Genomic DNA, 25,116 nt, shown 5'->3' on the forward strand with positions numbered 1-25,116 from the left:
ATATCTCAAAAGACTAAAAGTGAAACACAACAGGGAGAAACGAAATCCAGAAAAGGAAAGTGAGGACCCCAGCACTGGTGCCGTCCAGGAAAGGTTCACAGCAAAGCCACAGCTAGGGTCGCTTTTCATCGACGTGGATGAGAGCAGACCACAGCGCTGGGCCGTCATAGCTGCAGTGGCAGAAGGAAAAACAAAAGCGGCCTCAGACCTCCATCCACCACCAACCCCCGGTGACGGATGGTGGTTAGGATGGCACTCAGCTAGAGGGGTTCCGAGGTGGGCGAATAGGCCCTGTAGTCCCCAGCTCAGGCTGTTGAATCTGGGGTAGCTTTTGAGGTAGGCAGGTGGGGCTGGCCTCACAGGGGAGCTGGTGAGGGCTGGAAGGGAGCTGGGGAGACACCTGGGACCCCCACAGTCTGCTAGACCCCAATGCTCCCTCAGATCCCCTGGGTCCCTGTCCCCTCGAGGACCCTTCCTGGGAGGGAACTGCAGCCAGAGGCTCCCAAGGAGAGGCCCAAGCCTGGCACTGCCCCCACGGTTCTGGATCAGGATGGATGGTTGCAGGGGAAGACCCTCCTGACAGGCCTGAGATCCTAGGGCTCTGTGCCTCCGGCCAATCCCCCGCCTTCTTGAGGTCAGTGGGTCCCAGCTCCTCCTGCACCAGGACAGGAGGGGCCAGGAAGGTGCAGGAGCCTGCTTTGACCTAGGAGTCAGGGAGCCATGCTGTGGATGGCCACGGCCCAGGAAGGATTGGGGTCTCTGATCACTCAGAGCATCGGGGTGACTGGCTTCTCCCTCTTACCTGGAGACTTAGTGTGATGATCTGAAACATTACTTTTCTAAACTGGGAATAAGTATGGGCCTGATGGGCTAAGGTTTCTTTCCTAACTATTTTTTCAAAGTCGAGCTGCTGTGTGTGGGGAGCACCCAGAACAAAAGGGTGCTCCTGACCTGGGAGTCCACAGGTGAGAAGCACAGTGCGGCCACCAGCTTGAAGGATGGTTCAGGGATCAAAGCACTTCCCTTCTTGAAGCAGGTGATACTGTTTGGCTCCGTGTCCCCACCCACATCTCATCTCAAATTGTAATCCCCACGTGTTGAGGGAGGGAGGTGACTGGATCCCAGGGGTGGCCTCCCCTGTGCTGTTCTTGTGATAGTGAATGAGTTCACTTGTGATCTGACAGCTTTATAAGTATTCGGAAGTTCCTCCTTCATGCTTCTCTCTCCTGCTGCCATGTGAAGAAGGACGTGTTTGTTCCCCTTCTGCCATGATTGTAAGTTTCCTGAGACCTCCCCAGCCGTGTGGAACTGTAAGTCAATGGAATCTCTTTTAGTCATAAAATCTCTTTTAGTTATAAATCACCCAGTCTTGGCTGGGCTTGGTGGCTCACGCCTGTAATCCCAGCACTTTGGGAGACCAAGGAGAGCGGATCACTAGGTCAGGAGATCAAGACCATCCTGGCTAACATGTGAAACCCTGTCTCTACTAAAAATGCAAGAAAAATTAGCAGGCATTGTGGCGGGCGCCTGTAATCCAGCTACTCGGGAGGCTGAGGCAGGAGAATGGCGTGAACCTGGGAGGCAGAGCTTGCAGTGAGCCTGGATCGCGCCACTGAACTCCAGCCTGGGCGACAGAGCAAGACTCTGTTTCAAAAAAAAGAAACAAACAAAAAAAACACCCAGCCTTGGGCAGTTCTTTAGAGCAGGGTGAGAATGGCTGAATGCACAGCGAGGCTCACATTCGTGGCTTCTCATATCCCTTCAGGAAGAGGGTCTTGGACACGCTCTGGACACAGCAGCCCTAAGGCCCCTTGGCTGAGGTGTTTTAGTACCAAAGCTAGAGCCTTGGGCGGGTCCTCTTGGGTTGACCTTGTTCGATCTGGCCGGCCCCAGCATTTTCCTGCAGCTCTGCTGGCCACATGGTGTGACGCATCGAGCAAGGCATGTCCCTGCCTGTGGCACCTGAGGGGCTCACCAGGGTCGCTGCAGGTGAGGGCCTTCAGGAAGCCCCACCCTCACCCCCGATGCCCGTTCCTGCTGCCCTCCTCCAGCCCAGCCCTCGGCTGATCCTCTTAGTCCCCCAACGACCCCAGGAACAACCGTGCACCCCAGATTCTGGGATTCAGGGGCTACGAACTTCTTTCTTTTGAGGATGAGCCCCGCTGCCTTTGCCCTCCGCCCTCCACCTTTCACCCTCCTCTTGCTCTGCCCCGAAGGTGGGGCCTCCCAGGACTTCTTCCTCTGGGCCCTGCAGGATCTCAACTCTCCTTGCCAACTCCCAGGAGTATTTCAGTACCAAGCCTAGAACCTGGGGCTGGCCTTTGTGGTTGACCTTGGTGGATGTGGCCGGCCCCAGACCACTGAGGCCTGAAAGCCCAGGGTGATGTCTCCTCAGCTCCTCTCTGTCCACAGGTGCAGCGTCGTCTCCATGTCACCGACGCAGACGCAGATCAGGGGCATGGATGGACAGCTGTAGCCAAGGGCAGCCCTGGTTCTGGCCTGGGACTGGTGGTGATGGGGCTTGGCAGTGGGCACACATGCACACTCCCCCAACCTCCTGTGCCTGCTCCGTTGGCACACACGGCAGGATTTTACTTTGTGGGGAAGATAACCACAGGGAGAGGAGTGAAAACCTTTATTTGGAAAAGTTGGCCACATGGATATGGTTCAGAGAAAAACACAGAGGGAGCAAAACTAACACGAACATAGAAAGGGGCTTTGATAACACGCCAAACATGTCACTGTTCTGAGGAAGGAGAGTTTTGCATTGTTTCTAGTAAGACACAGCCCTCTGCGGCACCGAGGGGCTCTCATGTCCAGTCCAGGCCCCAGTCTCTGCGGGAGGGAGGAGCGGATGGGGTTAGCACCTTTAATCTCGAGGGTCTTGAGTGCAGCCAGCGCCCCGGCGAGTACTCGTTGAGGTCGGGGTCAGTGCTGGTCAGCAGCAGCCCCTAGGGCTGTGGGGCCGAGGTCCAGGCCGGTCACCAGCAGGACACTCAGGAGACAGGGCCAAGTCGCCAAGATTTATGTCTACAGCGGCCTCCTGACCTTGGTTTCCCAAAATGAGACAGAGTCCAATGGCGGCCTCAAGCTGAGGAGAAAAGCTTGCTTTGACTTTAATTGTAAAGTAACTGTTAGGTGAGGATTGGTGGGAAAAGCCGGCTATGGGGACAAAGGAGAGGGAGGTGTGTGCGGCACAGGTCCCAAGAGGGCGTCCGGCTCAGGCTGGTATGCTGCACAGAGGTGCCTAGGGAAGGAGCTGCAGGAGGGAGGACGGGCAGGAGGGCAGGGCAGGAGGGCCCGGGGCGGGGAGCCCAGGTGACGCCAACTTAGGGCTAAGCCTCAGAGGGCCCTGCACAGGTGACGCCAGCTCAGGGCTGAGCCCCGGAGGGCCCTGCACAAAGCAGGCAGCAGCGTTGTGTCCTGGCTTTCCAAGCTTTTCTTTAAAAAAAAAAAAAATCTAGCGAATCAGGTTGGTCGGGAAAATTTGCATCACATTTTACTATTTAGTGATGGGTGGGGAGGGGTGGGAGGACAGGGTTTGGGGCCTGCGTGCGGGGCGGCCTAGCCCAGTGCCACCTTCCTGGAGACGGTCTGGTGGAAGACACCATGCAGCAGGGCCTGGTAGCTGGGGACACGGAACAGGTGGCGCTCGCCGTAGGCCACGTCGTACTCGGCCGTCTTGCCGGTGACCAGGACGCGGATGTGGGGCTCATTCACCTGGCGGCCCACGACCACCACAAAGATCTCAATCCCTGCTCGCTGGGCCTCCTGCACAGCCTTCTCGATGGCCGCGGGCGTGGCGCCCTGTGAGTTGCCATCTGAGAAGAGCAGCAGCCTCTTCTTAGCTGCGCCAGACGAGGCCTCGCGGTAGAAGCGGGTCACATAGCCCAGGGCGTCGTTGACGTCCGTGGCGTCGTTGATAAAGTCCATGGCATCGACAGCACTGGCCAGGGCCGTGTAGTTCTGCAGGAACTGCAGCGACGCCCGCTCTGGCCGCTGCTGGCCTGTGCCGCTGTACTGCACCACAGCCACCCGCACATCATGGGCGGGGTCCGTCCTGTCCGCCATGAGGAAGCGCTCGGCCAGGCGCTTGGCGAAGCGCTTGGTGGTGTCGAAGTTGTGGCTGCCCACACTGGCAGAGCCGTCCAGCAGGATGGTGATGTCAGTGGGGGAGGAGAACGTGACTGCAGAGCGGGGTGGGCAGACGTTAGCATGAGGCCAGGGTGATGCAGCCGTGGTGGGCCGGCCAGAGGGCGTCCGAACTCCCCAGAGAGGGCACGGCACGGTGGTGCTCAGCCACCAGAGTGAGCCATGCACCTGCTCTTGTGACTGCCAGGCCCTCCTCCCAGAGCCCCCTCCTCTCAGAGCCCCCGCCACAGCCACGGTGCCCTCCTCCCCATGTGCCCGGGGTGCTGAGGTACTCACTGGGGCAGGTGTAATCTGGACACTTCTTATCTGTAAAAGAGAAAAACCATGCAATGTGGGCCCACTGCTCCACCTATAACCCCTAGGAGATGTCCCAGGACCTCTGGCTGAGCACAGGGGTGGCTGTGCCCCTGGAGGTCACAGTGAGCTGGGAGGAGGCCTCTGTCTGGGACAGCCTCGGGCGCCCCGTGCACCTATGCAGATCTGGGACACCCCTGAACGCCCCGTGCACCTATGCAGATCTGGGACACCCCTGGACGCCCCGTGCACCTATGCAGATCTGGGCGGTGACATTCTTCAGGAAGGCGTCCTCCAGCAGCTCTGCATAGTTCTCCTTGACCAGTGAGAGGCCGGCCCGGCCCTGGGATGGTGCCAGGCCTTGGCAAGAAATGACATTGAGCTGGTCGGAGCCGGGGACGAAGTCAAACACGTCCTTGATGCCCACGGAGACCACCTGTGGGGACAGACAGTGTCAGTGTGGCGCAGCCCGCTCTGCCCTCATCTTTCTGGGGACAAGGCCACCCTGGCTGGCGGGGTGCCCTAGGCGGGGCAGGTGCAGCCTGGGGGTGGCCACCCCACCTGGACGCCCGGACTGCAGAGCACGTTGAGCGGTGTGGTGTCCCTCTGGGTGTCTGAGCGCCCGTCAGTGATGACCAGGGCAATGCGGTTGTTTGGGCTGGGTGGCAGCAGCTGGTCCCGTGTGTACTGCAGGGCCTCCCCCGTGAAAGTGCCACCCGCCATCCACTGCAGGTTCTTGATGGCTCTGCACAAGAAGGGGTGGGAGGGGCCGGTTGGGGCCAGGCCTGCCACGGGGCCGAGCCCACCTGGGATCAGGGGTCAGGGCCGATTCGCCGCCGGGCCAGGGGTCGGGGCGAGGGGTGGGAGGGCCCTGGCTGCATGGGGGCACTCACTCCTTGAGCTCCTGCACATTCCGGATGCTGGGGCTGCGCAGGCTCACGTGCTCCTGCATCTGGCTGTGGCTGTACTGCACCACACCTGCGTACGACTGTCCCGGCTCAAACTGTGGGACCGGCACCAGGGTCAGGATGGGAGCGCTGCCCCAGGTCCGCATAAGCCTCCCAGGGATGACTCTGTTGGCTGCGGGTGCCTGGGTCCCCTGCAATTGGCTCTGGGTACCCAGGGGGTGGCACAGCCCCCAGAACCTGGGTCCTCCGCAAACCAATCTTCCTTGGTGGATGACGCCCTCGTAGGTTCTGTCCACGAGGGACAAGCCCACCCCCAGAACTCAGTACCCCAGATTGCTGGCCCTCAAGGAGAGGGGGGCCCCTCCCTCATCTGGGGTGCCTGTGTAGAATGGGCCAGCCTCGCCAGGTGGAGCTGGAGGCCTGGACGGACTGGCGCGTGCTTGGCATCCTCCTCACGAGAAGGGAAGTCACAGGATGCAGCGACGGCCTCGGGAGGCTGAGGTCTGGCGCTGGCAGGGGCGGCTGGCAGGGCCGGGATGCACCTGCGCTTGGCAAAGCCGGGAGGGGCGAGGCCTCACCTTGACCAGCTCGTCCCGGCTCAACCGGTCGATGACCTTGACAACGAAGTCCTTGGCAATCTCGAAGTTCTGCAGGCCGATGCTCTCTGAGCTGTCCAGTACAAAGAGCAGGTCGATAGGGCCGCACTTGCATTCTGCAGGCAGGGGCGGTGTCAGAAGGGCATGCCCCTCCCCTCCACCGCCCTGGCCCCTCCCCTTCTCTGCCCTGGCCCCTCCCCTTTCCGCCTTGGCCCCTCCTTGGCTGCCATGTCATCACCTGACACGGGGTCCCGTCTGTCTCAGCCCTAGATGAGCCCACCCCCTCGCATGGCCCCCCAATGGCCGCTCCGTTCGGTGGCTGGTCAGGGCCTGTGTTGCTCAGGCTGGGCGTGGGGCCTGTGGGCCAGAACGATGGAGCAGGGACCCCCAGCCTGCTCCTGGTTATTTCAGTTATGGGTGAAAGAGGGAGGGGCCCAGCCCAGCACCCGGGACCCTGCTGGCTTGGAGCAGACCCCAGAGGGGTAGACAGGTGCAAGGAGCTGTGGGCAGGGACCAGGGTGCCACGTGCTGTCCTGTGACGTGCGTGGGACCCAGGCCTCGCTCCCCCACCCCCGGGATCCATTCTCTCCAGAGCTAGAGCACGGGTCTCACCACAGCAAGCTGAGGAGAAGAGAAAGAGTCAGTCAGACCATAGTCAGGGCTGCATCCTGCGCACCTCAGACTCCTGCTCTCAGGGCAGCCTCCCCCCTTCCCCGGCCTCCCTCCCTGCCTCCCTGCCTCCCTGCCTCCCTGGCCGCCCTCCCGACGTGGCAGCTCTGCCCGGCACCGGGGACTCTCAGCCTGTACGGCGACCCGGGGGCCTGGGAGGGCTTCGGAGGCCGGTAGGGGCTGGCTGAGGTGCCTCCTCCAGGATGTACCCAGAGACCCGGGCCCCCAACAGGGGAGAGATCCTTCTAGGAGTGGAACAGGCCAGGCTGGCGGCCCTGCTCTCCCTAAGAAGGACGGCTTCTCAGAGATACTCACAGCACATTTTCATGATGATGTCCAAAATCTCGCATTCCTGGGGAGGGAGAGACGAGGGTACTGAGGCCATGGACAGCCCCTGCCAGCGGGGACTGTGGGCTACTGGGTCTCCAGGTCACCCTCCCCAGGGCCCCCATAGGGCTGGGTTTGGGCACGGGGTTCTTTGCAGGTATGCCCAGCTCTGCCCACTACACCCCTGCTACATGGCTGGACCCCTGACGTGGTCACAGAAACAGCGCTGTCGTGGGTCTCCTCGTGGCCACCATGGGTCCCCTCATGGTCTTCATGGATACAGGCCCCCCAAGATCCTCACGGGCCCCCATGGCCATCACGTGTCCTCCCATGATCCTGTGTCCCCCCACGGCTGTCACGTGTCCCCCCACGGTCGTCACGTGTCCCCCTACGGTCATGTGTCCCCTATGGCCGTCACAGGTCCCCCCACGGCCGTCACGTGTCCCCCCATTATCCTCACGTGTCCTCATAGCCTGGCACCAGCTCTTCTTCCACAACCCACCCCCCTTGTGAGCAGCGTCTACAGGAGCTCCCACGGACAGGACCCACACCCCCAGGGACGGAGGCCGCAGTGGTCGCCCCCAGCGATGTTCACAGAGCCCCACTTACGTCTGGCCCGGGCGGTCCTGGGTGTCCTGGGGGTCCCTGTCCGAGAAACGGGGTAGAGGAGCTCTGAGGGTGAGGTGCCCACTGAGCTTCCTGAGCTGAGACAGGCTCCACCCCCGGCCCCTCCCTGCCCGGCCCCTCGTCCTCCAGTGAGGGTCCTGTGAGAGCACCTGGGGCTTCGCACACTGGTGGTCCGGGCGACCATCCCAGGTGGGGCCCCCCCTGAGGACCTGCTGTCTCCCTGGGCTCAGCTCTGCTGCCCTGGCCGCCACCCCGACCCTGGCCGACACCAGACCCTGGCGACCGGCGCCTCCCACCCCCAGAGCCTCCCAGATGATGTGCTCCTCCAAATTCCCTCCCGCTGCCTCCCACTCTCCCAGCCTCTTCCAGCGTTCCCCAGCCCCAGCATCCCGCATCCCAGGCGCAGCCCACCGTGGCCTCACCCAGCCACATCCACCCACCTGGGGGCCCTCGGGGCCCTGGTAACCCTTTGCTCCTTTGACTCCTCGGGGTGCAATGTCGTTGTTCTGGAAGGAAACAGCGTGTCAACAGGCTGTGCACCGCCTGGGCATCTGCGCACTGGCCCCGTCCACAGAGCGTCCAGCAGCCGGGGCCCATGAGGCCTCCCACCAGCCAGTCCTGGTCCACTGCCCTTCGAGGGCAACCCTCTGTGGTCCAGGTGGACTCCGGGCTGGCCCTGCCCCCGTCCACACTTACGTCGTCTCCGGGGTCCCCGGCTTCCCCCTCGTCCCCTTGAGGCCGGGGTAGCCCTTCGTGCCCTGCAGTGATGGGAGAGTGCTTGGTTATCATGGGTTTTATTTTGTTTTTAGGAAGCAGAAATTTTAAAAGGAGAAAAATAAAGATAAGGGAGGCACTCTTCCCTTCCCCACTTCCCCATTTCCTGGGCTGGAGAAACGGGGTCCTGGAGTGGCCTAGGGAGCCGTGGGGCGGTCTCTGGGGCTGGGCCTGCCCTGTTCACCGAGGGGAGCATCGGGCACCAGGCACAGCCAGGGGACCCACCGGCCACACCACAGCGGGAGCCTTGCAGGGCCTTGGCCACGAGCCTCGGCTTCTGCGGGAGCTGATGCCGACTGGGGCTGTGGTCACAGAGCAGGGCAGTGGTTGGTGCCTGTGTGTTTGCTCGGGAGCCCGTTTACACGTGTGTGTTCACACATGCGTGTCCCTGTGACTGTGAATGTGTGTGTGCCCACAGCCAGATGGAGGAGGGGGTGTACTCACGTTTATCCCGGGAGGGCCCCTGTTGCCCGGATACCCCTGTCATGGAAAAGCAGGGCAGTGACGCCGGGTTCTGACTTCGAGGGGAGGCTGTGAGGGGGGCACTGGGAAGGGCCTGAGCTGACAGAATCCTGGCCATGGAATTCTTGGGCCAGCTGGCGGTCCTGGGGCCAACCCGCCCACCCAGGAGTGCCCAGTCCGCTAAAGAGGGTGCTGCAGGCGGCTTGGGGCATGTTCCTGTGGGCTCAGCCTCTGGGCACTTACGGGGAAGCCAGGGAAGCCCTCGGTGCCATTTCCAGGGGGGCCGTCTTCACCCTGGGGGAGCACAGTAGCCGTCACAATGCGAATCAGCCAGGCCTGGGATACCCACTGACCAGCACGGGCCCAGGAGCACTGACCCCACAGAGCCCCTCCCTCCCCTGGGGCCACCCTGCTGGTCCCTGTGGACCCTGGGACCCAGACCTCAGGGCAGGAGGGGCCCTGCCGAGGCAGCCTCTGGCTCAGGTGCTGACTGTGGCCAGGAGCCAGTGATGCTGCAGGCGCTCCTGGCCCAGTCAGGGACCCCAGGCAGTTCCACAGTGCAGGGCTGGGGCTCCCCAGGGCCTCTGGTAGCCAAGCCTCAGCCCCAGGGCCCGAGCTGTTGGACACTCACCCTCTCACCCATCAGCCCAGGGTCTCCAGGGGGTCCAGCAGGTCCTGGGGCTCCTCTGGCACCCTGAGGAGGAAGAGGGAGGCGTGAAGGGAGCAGGCTCAGGCATGGTGACCTTGGAGGGAAGAGGGCCCTCCTGGGGCCGGGAGAGGTCCCAACAGGAGCCAGGACACCCAGGACCATGGAGTCCTCAGAGGACGCGGGGCAAGCACTGGGCAGAGAGTGGGTTCTGGATCCTCAGGCTCCTCCTGGGTGGCGGGCGTGGGTGGGGAGTGGGACTCACCTCAGATCCTGGGGGACCCTCATCGCCTCGGTAGCCTTTAGGTCCGATAGGGCCAGCCTCTCCCTGTAGAGAGATGGATGTGGCACGTTGGACCGCAGGCCTCACCCAGCCCTCAGGCCTGAGCCCTCCCTGACCCTAAGCTGAGGGTCTCGGACCGTGAAGCGTCAGGACCCCCAGGCTCCGGCCCTGGTCCAATCAGCACAGGGGGCGAGCCAGGCCCACTCTTGGGTCTGATGAAGGGCCTGGGCACACGTGTTGAAACCTCTTTCAGATGACTTCAGTGGGCGCCCGGCTGGTGCCTCAGGCCCCCACGGAGGGGTGAGGCTACAGGTCCCTGGGCCTCAGACCACCTGCCCCTTCTCCCATCAGATTGGCCCCAGACTGCCCTCCCTCATGGTCCCCTTTGGGCCTGGCCTGGTCCCCTTAGCCCACCCCCAACCGCAGGAGCCTCTGTGGGTTGAGCCTGGACACCACCCTGCCCCCACCTGCACCTGAGGCTGCCTGCTGGACTTCCTTGGGTCCCCCACATCTCATGAGGACCCCCTGTGGGGTCTACTTCCAGAGCTGGCCCCAGCCTCCACCCTCGAGGGCCTGCTCCGTGGACAATCCAGTGGTGAGTCCCTGCCCTTCTGAGTCTAGCCCAGGCTCCCCAAGCACTTCCCAGTGCAGCCAGCTGAGCCAAGAAGGGAGCCGTGTGCACACTGCCTGGCCCACCTGGCCCTGGTGGGCCCCAGCCATGAGCCTGCTCGGACGCCTGTCCCTGGCCTGTGGTTAGGCTGATGCTTCGCGATGAGGCCTGTCCTGGTGTTCAAATGTTTACAACTTCCCCACTACCAGACTTGGCCCATTCACCAGCCTGACCTGTGGCCTCCACCAGGCAGACGGGCGGCACCTAGTGTATTGCTCTCCCTGCCCGATCGTGTGAGCATCCAGCCCTGGCTGTGAAGCTCCTGCACCCTGCGTGCTCAACACCCCAGCAGTGTGAGGACTGCACGCTTGACTGGGGACTTTGCACACAGGCCTCAAGGAGGTCCCGAAGCCCACCAAACTTGGGGTTCACAGGGGTTAGTCTGGTACCCTGAGACCCTGCCTTGGGAACACAAGAAGGGGAGCCAGGAGGGAGGATGGAAAGGAGGTCTCTGTGCCCTGGGCCAGGTGAGTGGGAGGCAGAAGGCCTGGACCTCACCACACACAGTCAGAGTGTGCCACAGAGAGCAGGAGGCCAGACTCGGCAGTTTCTGCAGAGGCAGCTCACTGGGGGCACCTCCCGGGACCAGCCCTGAGGGCCCAACCACTTCTGGTGTCCACACAGGGAGAGCCCTGTGCTGGGCGGGGTGGAGGGGAGCGGTAAGGCTGGCAAGCGCTGAGTAGGGAGGTGCCCAGAGCAGTAAGAGCCCAGGAGGCCAGCTAGGAGCCCAACGTCCCGATGGACAAATGTGGTTCCAAAGCCACCTATCCACATCCCAGGCCCCAAAAGGCCCCAGGGAGGCTCCAGGTGAACAAGTGCCTGCCTCGGCGAGGCAACTGTGAGTCAAGGCTAACATGGTGCCCTGGTCTCAGGCACTGGGGGAACCTCCTCCAGGACAGCAGCCTAGGGACTGCTCCCAGACCCCAGGCACGGGACCAACCAGCCCCTGTGCAGCCTGCCCCGTGACACGGGGGGTCCTGCAGCCGCCTGCTCACGGGACTGCCTCTCTTACCACAACTCTTTGACAGGGGCTTTGTTTTTTCTGATAGTGGCTATTAATTACTTTGAAAACTGAACATTATAAAACAGACAGGGTGTGGTCAGAATTCTCCGAGCAAGTCCTGGCCTCTGAACGCTCACTCCCACTGAGACTTTCAGCTACCAAGGCCTTGAGCTGCCTCGAAAGCCTGGAACCTGGCCCTGGGCTGTCCCCGCCCCACCACCTGCCACTGGCTGCATGGCCTCTTCCATGCACTGCGCCCTGCACTTGGCCCTCTCCTGGAGTGACCACACCAGAGGTCAGAGCAGCCTCAGGGCTGGAGCCCTGGGAGCTCAAAGAGCAAAGAGGATCAGAGGCCGAGGCCGTGCGCTTCACCAGGAAGGTGTCGGGAGCCCTTTCTGCCCCGGCTATGAGCTGCACGAAGGACCAGGTGGACGAACGGCCCAGATCCCGCCTGCCCAGCCCTGCCCTGGTCCTAATCTATGACACAGGTATTTTTAACAGCTGTGCAACACCTGTTGGTACCACAAAAGCACGATTTCACCTCGTGCACAGAAATACAAATGTGACTTGCACTGGGACGGCCTCTCCCATCTCCCTGGGTCTGAGGCCCCGTCTTGCTGGACGTCTGAGACAGCTGCCATGCCTGCTGCCATGCCCAGGGTCTGGCCTTATGCGTGGCAGGTGGGCAGCTACGCGCATGGAGCTATGAGGTTGATTTGTCCACAGAAGCAGACAAGCTCGGGGAGTACAGACTTGCTGTCTCTGGGCGTGACTATGTGGAGGCCTTCCTGTCCCCATGGGGCAGGTGAGCTCCGGGAGGATGCAACGGCCCAGCCCAGCCTGTGGGCAACACCACAGTAGATTCACCATCATGGCAGTCATCGGAATGGGGGAAGAGACAGAAAGCCACGCGGCATGCACAGCGATTCCAGAGGCTCGGAGAAGGGAATTTAGAATGAGATGAGAGTGCATTTTCATCCCGACATCCCGGGATTCTGGAACCTTCCATAGCCTCACACTCCCCAGTTGACCTCCAGCCACAGTCATGCCTGGCCCCTGACCCAGAAAAACAAATGCTGACCAAGCTCTCACAGTGTCTCCCAGGGGCTCCAACGCCTCTTCCTCACTGCAAGGCACCCTTGCCCCAGACGGGTCCCCAGACAGCGCTTCTCCACCTGGGGCTGAGCGTCTGAGCGTCGGGCCCCCGGGCGCTGGGCCTCACCAATCCACACCAGCCCGGCCCAGGCTGCGCCTCACCCCCAGGACCCGGCTCCCGTGCAGGGACACCCACGAGATCTACGGGAACATAGACGCCCTCGAATGGAAATGAAGAGGCCCCCAGTGCGTGAGCTGCTGGAGCACTTCTACCTCCAAAACCCAAATTGGCCAATGCCCCCCAACCCCACAGGGCCTCCTACCGGGTCTCCAGGGACACCAACGGGGCCTTCTCTTCCCTGATCACCTTGTGGGCCAGCTTCACCCTGAGGAGAGACGAGCAGTGAGTGTGGAGCTGGGCCATCCTTGGGGAGGACAGCTGCCAGGGCACGCTGGGAGCCAGAGCGTGCTATCCAGGTGGTTACCGGGCTGCTCCGGCCTTCCCTCCCCACACAGCTCCTTCCTGGCCTCCCCAAGCGTTTCCTCGGCCCATGTGCGCGGCCATCAGCATGGCTGGCTGTCTTCATTCAGGAGGCCGGCAGCTCTCCTGGGGCCCCAGAGGCATCCCTGCGTGCATCCCTGCTTCTCCAGTGAGCTCTGCAGACCTGGCAGGTGTTTGTAGCCACAGACTTTTGGCCTGCTGGGAAGCCAGAGCTGTGTGGCCCGCCCTTCCTTTGGGCTCTGCCTGGCTGTCAGTCTCATTTCCTGATCTCAGAGAAGTGGGCCTGGAAGGCAGTCTGAGTCACTAAGTCACATGACCCCTGCTTTGATGTCCCCCCGACCCCTCCACGGGGGCTGTGTGCTTCTGGGGAGCTCCCAGGGAGGAGGTCAGAAATCCCCCTTCCCCCTTTGGGGAGCCAAACCCCTCGGTGGCATGACTCTGGCCCTAGCTCAGCTCCCCGGCCCTGCTGGAGCCCCGCCCGACTGTCAGCACACGACAGCTGCATGTCCTGATTGTCGGACGAGGGAGCACCTGGGGGCACTGCCTCTGAGGCCTGGCGGCTCGGCTGGGCACAGCAGGGCATTCTTCCCCCCTCACTCTGCCTGAGCCGGGCAGGACTGAGACACCCAGAATCTGCCAGCTGCCCTGCCCCGGGTCCAGTACAGCTTTCCCAGCAAGTCACAGGGACAGAGAAGGGCCCTGTGCTTCTGCACCCTGAGGCTGGGCTGTGGGGTGGCCTAGCGAGGCCCACAGCCATGGAGCTGGAGGTGGGGGGTGGCCTCTGGGGCCGCCAGAATCTCTGCTTTGGGGTGAGGTTTCTATGTCAAGACTTCCCAGGCAGGCGCTCTGCTGGCCTAGCTTCCCATCTGGGGTTCTGACCCAACTTCCTCACGCTGGGAATTTTAACAAAGGAAAATTGTTCCAAAGAAGAACCCAAGCTCGGAGGCAGAAATGTGGGTGCCGCCTGGTGGGAAAGTGGGCACCGGGCCCACGGGCACCGCCATCACACGAAACAGGTCCCAGCATCAGGCAGGTGGCTGGGCGCCCTGACGCCATGCGGATGGGCTGGGCAAGGCGAGGGCGACAGGGCTCCGTGACATGTCCTGTGGCTCCGGAGGCCTGAACCAGCCCCAGCATCTGCCTGCCCCTTCCTGGGGTGGGTCCCAGGTCCAGGAACTGTGACTCACAGGGTCTCCTCTTGGTCCCCGTGTGCCTGGGGTCCCCCGTGGTCCTCTCTCTCCAGGGCCGCCCTGAGTGGAGAGACACAGAGGGTGAAGCCTCAGCCGCTGGGGTGGGGCTTGAGGCCTGGCCTGGGCCGACTCCCCCAGCAGGATCCCTGAGAGGTGCCATCCCTCCACCTCATGCTCCACGGTTCCAGAGGCCGGAATCTCCTGGTTGCCCAGGTCCCACCCATTCCGAGCCTGTGGGAAGAGGCGTCCTGGACGTGTGGGTGAAGAAACCCACTTGTCTGGGGCGGAAGGCCGTGACTCTCAGTGCTGGGAGGATCAGACTGGGCCACAGAGGCCACGTCCACAGTTACACAGTGAGGCCAACAGTGCAGGCCACCCCTGCCCCACTCACCCGCTCCCCGGGGGCACCGTCAGGTCCTGGGTTCCCCTGCGATGAAGAGAAACAGACGCCGCGTTAGTCTGGTGGACACCCTGTATTTGGTCTCAGGGATGTGGAGCAGACCCCGAGCAAAGAGGATCGGAGGCCGAGGCCGTGCACTTCCCCAGGAAGGTGTCCGGAGCCCTCACTCACCTCGTCGCCCGCCTCTCCTTTCTCTCCGGGAGGACCAGGCTCTCCTGGCTCGCCCTGTGGGGAACAGGGGTAGAATGGTCGCTCCATCTCCTTGACCCTCCCTGGGCCCATGCCCAGCATCTGTGGGGGCTGTGCACCTACTCACCTCGTCTCCAGGTGGTCCCGAGCTCCCTGGTCTCCCCGCCTCCCCGTCAGCTCCAGGCTCACCCTGGGGAAGACCGGGGGGTCACACACGCTTGCAGGGGTGTGCACCAGGGGTGCAGCTGCCACATGCCATGTACAGGGCCCGCCTCACCGAAACCAGGCCCTCCCTCTGACCAACACCTTCTGAGCCCGGATCCCTCAGCACCCTCAGCCTGCACATCCACAACCCTGCACAAAAACCTCCTGGAATGTTCCAACCTTGTTCCCTATGAGGCCCAGCCAAGGGCCGTCTTGTCTAAGGGGCAGGACTCGGTTCCCATTAGAGAAGGCACAGCTTTGCCAGGCTGGCAAATTGGCAAACTCAAATCTAGGGCCTGGAGGGCAATCTGGGAACTCAAAGATGAGATTTGGAAACCGTCTGCTGGGTTCTAGGAGCTCGTCCGGGAACATGTGGGGTGGGGTCAGCATTCACCCTTGTCTTCCGCAGCACGTACGGTTTCAACAAAGAAACTCCAGAGAAAACACCAGCCATGGCAGACTCAGCTTTCAGTCAGACTAAAAAGCTCCTTCTCCCGCCTTGCGCTCCTGCCCTCCCGCAGCACTCCCGCTGCCCGCCCGCCCTCCCACCTGCTTGCCGCCCTCAGTGCCACCTGGCCCATTCTCAGTTCTCAGAGCCACTCTGGGCTGCGGCTCACAGGCTGGGAGTGACGCGGTGCGGTCCCATTTGTGCAGAGCAAGCGGCAGGTGCGGGCAACAGAATGGCGGAGGCCTGAAGGCCCTTGGGCTGCAGGGAAGGCTCCGGGCAGGAGCACCATGGCGGCTATCCCCACGCTGGGCCCTGTGCCCGCCGCTCGCCTGCCTGCCTCCAGCCTCCACCAGCTCCCCTCCTCTGAGGCCGCACGGGTGGCCGACCCGCTCGGACCAGGACTTGCTTCCAGGAGCGTTTCCGATTCAGCCAACGGTGAAGGCCCTGGCCCTCCAGGGGCCGCCAGTCACTCACCTTTTCTCCTTTCAGTCCAAAGGCGCCGGGGTCTCCCTTGGGTCCGGGGGCTCCTTGGATGCCCTGGAGAGAAGAGGGCAGCATGACACCAGCAGAGGCCACCGGGCCGCCCAGATGGAGTCAAAACTGAGTCCACACGTGGTGCTGCTCACAGCGCTAGTTTTAACTTATCAGTGAGAGGAAGTGACTTACGTCAAACCCGGGCGAGCCCTTGCAGCCTGGCAGGCCTGGGTACCCCATCTCCCCCTGGAAAGAGGAAGAAAACCAGAAAATCTGAAGGCCAAGTGGGTAAACCAAGGCCAATCACCTGTCAGACTTTGCGCCTTCCATGCCCTCCCTGGAAAGCCCCACCTAGCAGACACCCCCCTGGGGTCACCTTCACACCGTCCACCCCACTCCTCCCCATCCCTCCCGCCGGGGTCACCTCACCCCATCCCTCCCCGTCCCTCCCCTGGTCACCTTCACACTGTCCACCCCATCCATCCCCTGGCTACCTTCACGCCGTCCACTCCATCTCTCCCCATCCCTCCCCGTCCCTCCTCGTCCCTCCCTGTCCCTCCCAAGGTCACACAGTCCACTCCATCCCTCCCCATCCCTACCCGTCCTTCCCCTGGTCACCTTCATGCTGTCCAACCCATCCCTTACTGTCCCTCCTACCAGGGTCAGCTTCACTCCATCCTTCCCCAACCCTCCCGACCCCCCTCGTACCTTCTCGTCCCTCCCTGTCCCTCCTCATCCCTCCCTGTCCCTCCCCGTCCCTCCTCATCCCCCCCCGTCCACCCCATCCCTCCCCAGTTACCTCCCTGTCCCTCCTCATCCCCCCCCGTCCACCCCATCCCTCCCCAGTTACCTCCCTGTCCCTCCTCATCCCTCCCCGTCCACCCCATCCTCCCCAGTCACCTTCACGCCATCCACCCCGTCGATACCACGCTTGCCCTTCTCTCCCTGCGAGGCGGGAAAACGAAGGCAGGGGTCAGATGTAGGTCAGACGTGCTGCTGTGGGGGCAGAACTCCCCCCTTCCAGCAGCCCACACTCACCTTGTAGCCCTTGGGTCCCCTGGAGCCCTGCAGAGACAGGAAGAGGGTGTGAGGGGGTGTTTGGGGTGGGGAGGGCAGAGCAACCTTGGCTTAGGCCCACACAAGGCAGGGGCTCGGGTGCCCCCAACCCAAGGGGGCAACGTCACTGCTGAGAATCATGGGGTCTGACAGTGATGGGGAGGGGCCGCTCCGGAGAGGGTAACCTCCCGTGGGACCCCCACTCTGCAGAGGGTAACCGCCGTGGGACCCCCGCTCTGGAGAGGGTAACCGCCCATGGGACCCCCACTCTGCAGAGGGTAACTGCCCAGAGGACCCCCACTCCGGAGAGGGTAGCCGCCTGTGGGCCCCCCACTCTGCAGAGGGTAACTGCCCGTGGGACCCCCGCTCCGGAGAGGGTAACCGCCCATGGGACCCCCTCTCTGCAGAGGGTAACTGCCCGTGGGACCCCGCTCTGGGGTGGGGTGAAAGTGACACAAGTGCCCCTGCTGGGTGCCCAGGTGGCTGTCCTTGTCCTTCCAGATGGAGGGGACGGCGAGGGGCGGTGGAGCGGGTCTGCCGGGCACGTGGCTCCTGTCAGGGACGCTGTCCTCATCCCCAGGGACACCCTCATCCAGGATGGCACATCTGCGCCCAGAGGGACCAGCTCCGAGGTTGAGCCTCACTCACCTTCTCCCCACGGCTCCCTTTTTCTCCCTACACGCCCCATGGAAGAAGAGGAAGAGGAAGGCTTGTTAGTGTCGTGCAGAGCTGAGGGCACCGCCAGGCTCGGGTGAGGAAAGGTGGGGCACGTACCTTCATCCCCTGGTACCCAACAGGTCCGAGGTCCCCGGGTCTTCCCTGGAACACAGGAGGAAACGGTGAGACCCCTGGAGGGGCAGGGGCAGGGGCCAGTCCCACCCAGCTGCACACCCTCCCTCCAGCCCAGGCCTGGTCAACCCGAGAGAGTGGCCCTGCTGCACGGGGCCTGTGGTGCCGAGGGGCTCCAAGGTGGAGCTGGGGGAGGGAGGTCTATGGATAGGATTTGGGCCAAGGAGCCACAGCAGAGGCCCCAGACAGTGCCGGCCTGAGCACCCTGGGCCACCTCCCCACCCAGCCCCTTCCTGGCAGGTGGGCTCAGGGGCTGCCTGGGGGGCTGTGTGGAAGGATGGCTGGGCTGTGGCCCCTCCAGGCCTGCTCCCACCCATAAGGAACAGGCAGTGTGACTTTGGCGCTCAGAACCCAGACACTCTTCCAGAAGTTTCCGAGGCCTAGTCATTCCCCGCCTCCAGCTTCTTAGGGCCCCCACCCCACAGTCAGGCACTCACAGGATCTCCGGCTTCTCCCTTCTCTCCCGGGAGCCCTGGCTTGCCTCGTTCTCCCTGGAACATAAAACAGGTCAAGGTTGGGGGCAGTCCCGTTTCTTTCTAAAAAGCTGGCTCACAAAACAGGTTTTTAAAAAGACACTTCGTCCAGTCTTCAGGGATCACAGGGCTTTAAAGCACCTTCCCCATCACTCCTGGTCAGCCTGGGTCTGGGAGCTCCACCCCGCACGCCAGCTCCCCCCACTCCCTGCCTCCGTTCCTGTCTGCTCAGCTCTGCTGACCCCCAGGCACAGGCGGGACGGATGTGCAGCACAGAAGCCCCCCAGGGCCGCGGCTCGACCCCCAGGATACGGCCATGGCCCACAGCTGCTGGGTTGGATGGTTATTAGGAGAAGCCAGAAATCTGAAGTCCATGAGCAGCCTCGTGGCAAGTTGCAATTATCAGCAGCTAATTCTAACGTTGAAGGTCATCCTGTGTGAGCCACACACGACTGGGGGCCCCACGTTCTCACCCTCCGACCCCCAGAAACATCCTTCTCCTGAGCCGAGTGCGGCTGAGGGCGGGGCGGACAGAGACACCCTCAGAAGCCCCCAACGCCCCCAGGGCAGCCCACACCCTGCACGGGCCAGAACCCGCCTGCTGGACCCTCCTGGTGGACTTGGGTGCCCAGGAGGCTTTGGTCCCACCACCCCCACTCCCAGGCCCCGAGCTGCAGGGACACCCCACAACACACGAGGAGCAGGAGTGACCACTCACCTCGAAGCCGGGGTCGCCCCGGAGCCCCGGAGGTCCTCTTGCAGGCTGCAAGGCAGAGGGGATGGTCAGCCCGGACCCCAGACTCAGGTTCCCAGGGTGCAGGGCACGGGGTCAGGGGTGGGAGGCCCCACTCACCTGGCATTCGAAGGAGCAGCACTGTGGGGGGGAAGGCATGGAGACGAGTCAGTGGGAAAGGCACGGACACGTGGCCGGGACACCCAGGGTGACATGTGACCCAGGCACATGGGCAGACGCGGACACACGGGTGGACACACGTCCCGGACACACAGCCAGACATGCAGGGGACACACGTCCCAGGCACACGGGCAGACACATGGGCAGACATGCAGGGGACACGTGTCCCGGGCACATGGGTGGCTGTGCATGGGGACACGCATCCTGAACACCAGGTGGACGTGTGGGTGGACGTGTGCGGACTCGTGGCTGGGGGTTGGCGGGGAGGGCTCTTACCACTTGCTCCACGTTATTTTTCTGAAAAGAGAAATGGAAACGTAGAATTACTTTCCACCTGGGGCCACCGCTGGTCTCCCCGTCTCCCGGGCAGGGTCTCCCCGTCTCCCGGGCAGGGGCCTCACGATCATGTCCACGATGGTGTCGATGGTCTGGCTGATGACCTCCTCCGCGTCGCGGCTCTGGCCCCAGTCAGCCGCCGTGAAGTTGCGCCGGTACGTGTGGTCCGTGGCAATGATGCTGAGACGCGGCTCCTGGGGGCAGTGTTCAGGGCGGGCTGAGCAGGGCTGGGACCCCTGATGGCCGGGGATGCTTCCCACAGGGCCAGAGCGGGGGCTGGGGCGCTCCAGGCTCCTCAGCAGGAGGGGCTGCCCTCTCAGGGGCAAGGGTGGCCGGCTGGAGTCCCCACACCCTCCTGAGGACCAAAAGACCGGCCCGGCTGCCAGGGGCCTCGCAGCCGCCACTCCATGAGGTTGGGGGCATCTGCGGGGCAGGAGGTGCCTACCAGGTGGTCAGGCGTGATGGCCACTGAGAAGACTTTGATGCCCAGGTGCTTGGCCTCGTTCACGGCGTCCTCCAGCCCCCCGCATGGCTCCTTGTAGCCCTCCAGGGGGTGCCCATCAGTCACCACAATCAGGTACTTGTTCTCCTTTAGGTGGGAGCCCCTGGACAGGAGAGGGCAGCATGAGACCCCGAGACTAGGTGGGGGAACTGGAGAGAGACCCAAGCCCATCTGGGAGGTGCTGGTCCCTGTCTCATCGCGAGGAGCTGTTTCTCTTTGCTGATCCTGGCTGTACTGTGAGGATCACTGAAAAGAACCTCGCCGGCTGGGCGCGGTGGCTCATGCCTGTAATCCCAGCACTTTGGGAGGCCGAGACGGGACCGAGGACGGGTGGATCACAAAGGTCAGGAGATCGAGACCATGGGTGAAACCCCCCGTCTCAACTAAAATACAAAAAATTAGCCGGCGCGCGGTGGCGGGGGGGGCCGCCTGGTAAGTTCCCAGCTACTCCCCAGGAGGCGAGGCAGGAGAATGGGTGTGAACCGGGAGGCGGAAAGCTTGCCCAGTGACCGAGATCGGCGCCACCTGGGGCCACTCCCCAGCCTGGGGCAAACAAGAGCGAGACCCTCCGTCCTCAAAAAAAAAAAAAAAAAAAAAAAAAAAAAAAAAGGAAAAGAAAAAGAACCTCGCTGTGGGGAGTAATGCTCTGTGGCTCTCATTTCTCTAAACTGCTTTGGAAAATTCACGCCCTCCCAGGAGAGGCACCCACGACCCCGAAGGAGGCTTGGTTCCCGGGGTGCCCACAGCACAAAGCCCCTGGCCAGTGAGTGGAGGATGAAAGGGGCAGGGAGCGTGCCCCTCCGAGATGCCCGCCTCGTCTACCCACAAGCTGCCTCAACTGAAGGCTGCTCTGTCACTACGGCTTTTGCAGGAAATGGGTGTGATGAGCAAACAACAGGGCGATCCCAGAGTGCCCCAAATCAAACCCCCTAAAGGGAAAGTGAGAGCAGATGGAAGGAGGGCAGCGTCGCAGGGCAGTGGAGCGGGCTGCTGGGGACACCGAGCCTGTCGGCCAGCAGGGCGAGCTCATTAGGAGGAGTCATGTCTGTCCGTGGCTTCCACGGCGGGGCCACACTCTGACATGTGTGGCCACGTCCCCACGCACCCCTGCAGACAGCAGACAACTTCCTAGCGACTCCAAGTCCCCCAGGTCCCAGCGTGGCACCAACTCTGGAGGGAGGTGGGCACAACCATTGGAAAGCAAGTGTCTGGCCCACGCCGGCCGTGTGGGCCTCTGAGACTGACCTCGGGAGAGGCTCCCCCCGTACCGCCTCGATGGACAGGGCAGCCTTGGGACCCCCACTGTGATCCTGAGGCCTCGGGAAGGGCTGGGTGTGGGGAGGCCACGTTCCCCTCCAGACACTCTGGGGCTTGCAGCCCCTCTCTCCCCACATCTAGACACTGGGATGAGAGGAAACCCCTCAGTCCAGAAAAACCCCGAGGAAGCAAACAAAATTCAGCGCGTGCTTCGGGTCTGATGAGAGTCAGTTCCAATGATCCTAGCCCTGCTTGGTGTTGATGCTGTGGGGAAAACCAGCCCTGTCTCTCTCTGTCTCTCAGTCTCTCTGCCTCTGTTTCTGGTCTCTCTGTCTCTGGTGTCCCTGTCTGTCTCTGCACTTCTCTCTCTGTCTCTCTGCCTCTGTCTTTGTCTCTCTCTCTCTCTGCTTCTATCTCTCTGTCTCTCTCTCTGCCCCTCTGTCTCTGTCTGCCTGTCTCTGTCCCTCTGTCTCTATCTCTCTCTCTGTTTCTGTCTCTCTCTGTCTTTGTCCCTGTCTCTGCTTCTCTGTCTCTCTCTGCCTCTGTCTCTCTGTCTCTGTCTGTCTCTGTCTCTGTTTCTCTCTGTCTCTTTCTGTCTCTGTCTCTCTGTCTGCCTGTCTCTGCCCCTCTGTCTCTGTCTCTCTCTCTCTGTTTCTGTCTCTCTCTGTCTCTGTCTCTCTGTCTCTGTCTGCCTGTCTCTATTCCCATCTCTGTCCTCTGTCTCTGTCTCTCTCTGTCTCTGTCTCTCTCTGTCTCTGTTTCTCTCTGTCTCCATCTCTCTGTTTCTGTCTATCTCTGTCTCTGTCTGTCTCTGTCTGACTGTCTCTATTTCTCTGTCTCTGTTTCCCTCTGCCTCTGTCTTTTTCTATCAGTCTTTGTCTCTCTGTTTCCCTCTGTCTCTCTCTCTTTCTATCTCTGTCCCTGTCTGTTTCTGTCTCTCTGTCTCTGTCTCTGTCTCTCTGTCTCTGTCTCTGTCTGTCTCTGTCTCTGTCTGTCTCTGTCTCTTTCCTGCCCACAAAGTGGTCAGGGAGGCCATACAGCCTCCAAGAGAACAGGGAGGCTGCAGCTGAAGCCACACAGGGTCCCCAGGCCAACCCCGGCCCAGGCTGGGTACCACGCGTGAGAGCTGCGTGGGCAGGAGGCCACTCACCCGACAAGAAGCTGCTCCAGCCCCTTCTTGATGGCACAGTCAGTGTAGGTGCCCTTCCCAAAATACTTGATGGCGTCCACTTTGCTTTTGAGCGTGTCGCGGTCACCGGGCATGCGCGTGAGGCCTTGGATGATCTCCACCTCGTCACTGTAGTGCAGTGCACCCGCGTTCCACACCAGGTTTCGGTCACAGCGGTAGTACCTGCCAGGAACAGGCACGGTGGGCGTCAGGCGGGCGGCCCCTGGCACCATCACTGCCCGTCCCAGGGTGCGACGTCACCCGGATGGACGGGCTGCCCCACCCTGGCCGAGGCTGACACACAGCTGGACTTCCCCGTGGCCCTGAGGCCGGCCCTCCTGGAAGGCTGTGTGGGCGGGTGTGGCCAGCAGGCAACCTGTGCCCCAATCCCCCGGCCTCAGACCAGGAGCCCTGAGCGTGTGGCCCTGCTGGGGTGGGGTCCTCGGGCCTGCAGTGGGTCAGCATGACTCTGGGGGAAGGAGGCACCCGGGGGGTCTGAGCACTGGGGCCTGAGGCTCTCAGGGGTCTGCTCTGCCCCAGCCTGGGGTGGGCTCTCCTCCCGCCCTCCCGCCCATTCCGCAGAGTGACCGCAGCTCCTGCAGGAGTGCCAGCGGCAATGTGGGGATGACTCCGCCCCATTTCACAGGTGGGAAACTGAGTCATGGGGAGCCTGAGTAAAGGCAACAAGGGCAACTCGGGGGACGCTGGGCCACATGGCTGCCCCTCCCTGGTGCCATCCACAGCCAGACCCCCAGCACACTGCCTCACGGGCCTGGCCACGTCCACTAAGCCCAGGGTTTCTAATCCCAGTGGCTCCCGCTGGGCACGGTGGGGGTTGGCAGGTACACAGTGCTGTTACCACAGCCTCTGACTGTGCCCCTTCTAGGGGCGGGAGGCTCGGGCCCAGTGGCCAGTCAGCAGGGTCAGGGAAGACTGGGGGGTCCTTCGCCGGCTGAGCTGTGTCCCCACTGCCAGGGCCCGTCTCAGTGGGGGAGCCCCCATTCTACATGCCCCACCCCCACGGCCCTGTGCACCCACGGGACGGACCCCTCCCTGCCCCCCGGTGTGTCCTCAGCCACACGCACAGATGGAGGAACGCGGAGGAGAGTGTGCCAGGTCCCAAGCCCAGAACCAAGCCTGGGGGCCCTGGGGCTGCAGAGCGACGCCCCTCCCGGCCCCTGAGTCAGGGAGCTTCAGAACGTGGAATCCAGGACCCAGGTAGAGGCTCTCACGGCCCACAGAACGAACCAGGGCCCGGGTGGTTAGTGAGGGGCTGCCGGGCACCCGGCAGGACTGCGTGGCTGGGCCAACGTGCCAAGCCCTCTCGGTCAGCCTGCGGGAGCCTCTCTTCCCTACGTCTCAGCCTCACTGTCACCTCGGCCCCGTTGAACAGGTGCCACCCCCGCGAGCAGGGTCTCAAACCAGCTCACTCTGGAGGGCGCCAGGAGGGGCTCTGGCCAGGGCAACGCTCGCCCTTCTTAGAGGGGAGATTGAGGCCATAGCGCCCGTGGTCCCCTGGGCCCCCACCCCACCCTCCAAGAAGCCCAGAAGCACCGGAGGAAGGTCACAGGGCGTCCCTCCTACCTGTCCCTCAGGTTGTCGATGAAACGCTTGGTGAAGGACTTAACTTTGTCCACGAGGGCCCCGTAGGGCTTCAGCCTCAGGGCCACACTCTCAGAGGTGTCCAGCACAAAGAACAGGTCCACAGGGCAGTCTGGCCGAAGACGGAGGAGAGGGGCCTTCGAGCTCTCGCCCCATTCCCCGCGTCTCTGCTGGGCCTGCTCTCCCCGCCAGCCCAGCGCCTGCAGCACAGAGCCCTGGGCCTGGAGAGGCTCTCCCAGGAAAAGGCAGCAGGACGTCCCTCACCCCTCGGTGGGGACGGTGGGGACGGGGTGGAGTGAGAGACCCCAAACCGCTCCTGTGCCCCGAGGGGAGTCAGAACCCTTCACAACCTCCCCCGAAGGGCAGGGCGTCCCTGGCATGGGACTGGACAAATGAGACCTCACGTGAAGGTGTCTCGCTGGATTCAGAACCAGCAGCGGCACGACTTAGTCTAGAACGGGGGCCGTGCGTCTGGACTCACTGCCAGGTGAGGGGTCAAATGGATTCACGGCTCGACGGCGTTTACGGAGCCCTGAGACAGCCCCGCATCAGCTCCCCCTCACCCGGGAGCCCCTCCTGAGCTGCCTGCTCTCCTTCCCTGCTGAGAAGGCTGACCCTCTAAGGGCCCTGGCCAAGGCCTGGTGGGGCAGAGCTGGGTGCTGCAGCCGCCCCGAGCAGGGAGTGGGGCTCAGGGGCTCCAGGCCCCCAGTCTGCAGTTCCACGGATGGGAAGGGACCCCGCGCATCTGGCCCTGGCCGGCAGCAAAGAGCGGGGAGTCTGGAGCCTTTGCTGCCGACTCCCAGCCACCACTCACCCTGGAAGGCCACCGCCCTGGGGGTCTCTGGCTCATCCTGCCCAGCCGTCCAGCAGGCCTGCAACAGCAGGGGCAGCAGAGCGCCGGCTGCCCTCATGTCTGGGGCCTGCAGTCACCACACAGCGCGGCCAGGGCAGGGTGGGCCTCCGTGGCCGACCAGAGACCGAGGCCGTCTTCTGCTCCCAGCCAGAGTGAGCGGAGGGCGGGAGGGGTTGGAGGGGGAGGGCCGGGGT

At 62.8% G+C, this 25,116-nt stretch overlaps 1 protein-coding gene across 1 annotated transcript; it reads right to left on the reverse strand.

Annotated features, from left to right (window-relative positions):
* Positions 1 to 2,620: 2,620 nt before the first annotated feature.
* On the reverse strand, positions 2,621 to 25,096 carry COL6A1 (collagen type VI alpha 1 chain). The gene is given in 36 exon segments (XM_017888663.1): positions 2,621 to 4,187; positions 4,429 to 4,458; positions 4,699 to 4,882; positions 5,008 to 5,191; positions 5,340 to 5,449; positions 5,933 to 6,066; positions 6,563 to 6,571; positions 6,935 to 6,971; positions 7,556 to 7,591; positions 8,014 to 8,079; positions 8,270 to 8,307; positions 8,310 to 8,331; positions 8,792 to 8,827; positions 9,053 to 9,103; positions 9,441 to 9,503; positions 9,721 to 9,783; positions 12,830 to 12,892; positions 14,196 to 14,258; positions 14,590 to 14,625; positions 14,770 to 14,823; positions 14,915 to 14,977; positions 15,914 to 15,976; positions 16,106 to 16,159; positions 16,814 to 16,858; positions 16,952 to 16,978; positions 17,618 to 17,644; positions 17,744 to 17,788; positions 18,256 to 18,309; positions 19,010 to 19,054; positions 19,145 to 19,165; positions 19,481 to 19,501; positions 19,606 to 19,734; positions 19,986 to 20,145; positions 22,450 to 22,650; positions 24,052 to 24,181; positions 24,884 to 25,096. Coding segments are annotated over 36 exon segments (3,084 nt in total). The 5' UTR covers positions 24,981 to 25,096; the 3' UTR covers positions 2,621 to 3,564.
* Between the last annotated feature and the right edge of the window lie 20 nt (positions 25,097 to 25,116).

The sequence above is a fragment of the Rhinopithecus bieti genome, unplaced genomic scaffold (genome assembly GCF_001698545.2).
Source record: "Rhinopithecus bieti isolate Rb0 unplaced genomic scaffold, ASM169854v2 scaffold_18153, whole genome shotgun sequence".
Lineage (NCBI taxonomy): Eukaryota > Metazoa > Chordata > Mammalia > Primates > Cercopithecidae > Rhinopithecus > Rhinopithecus bieti.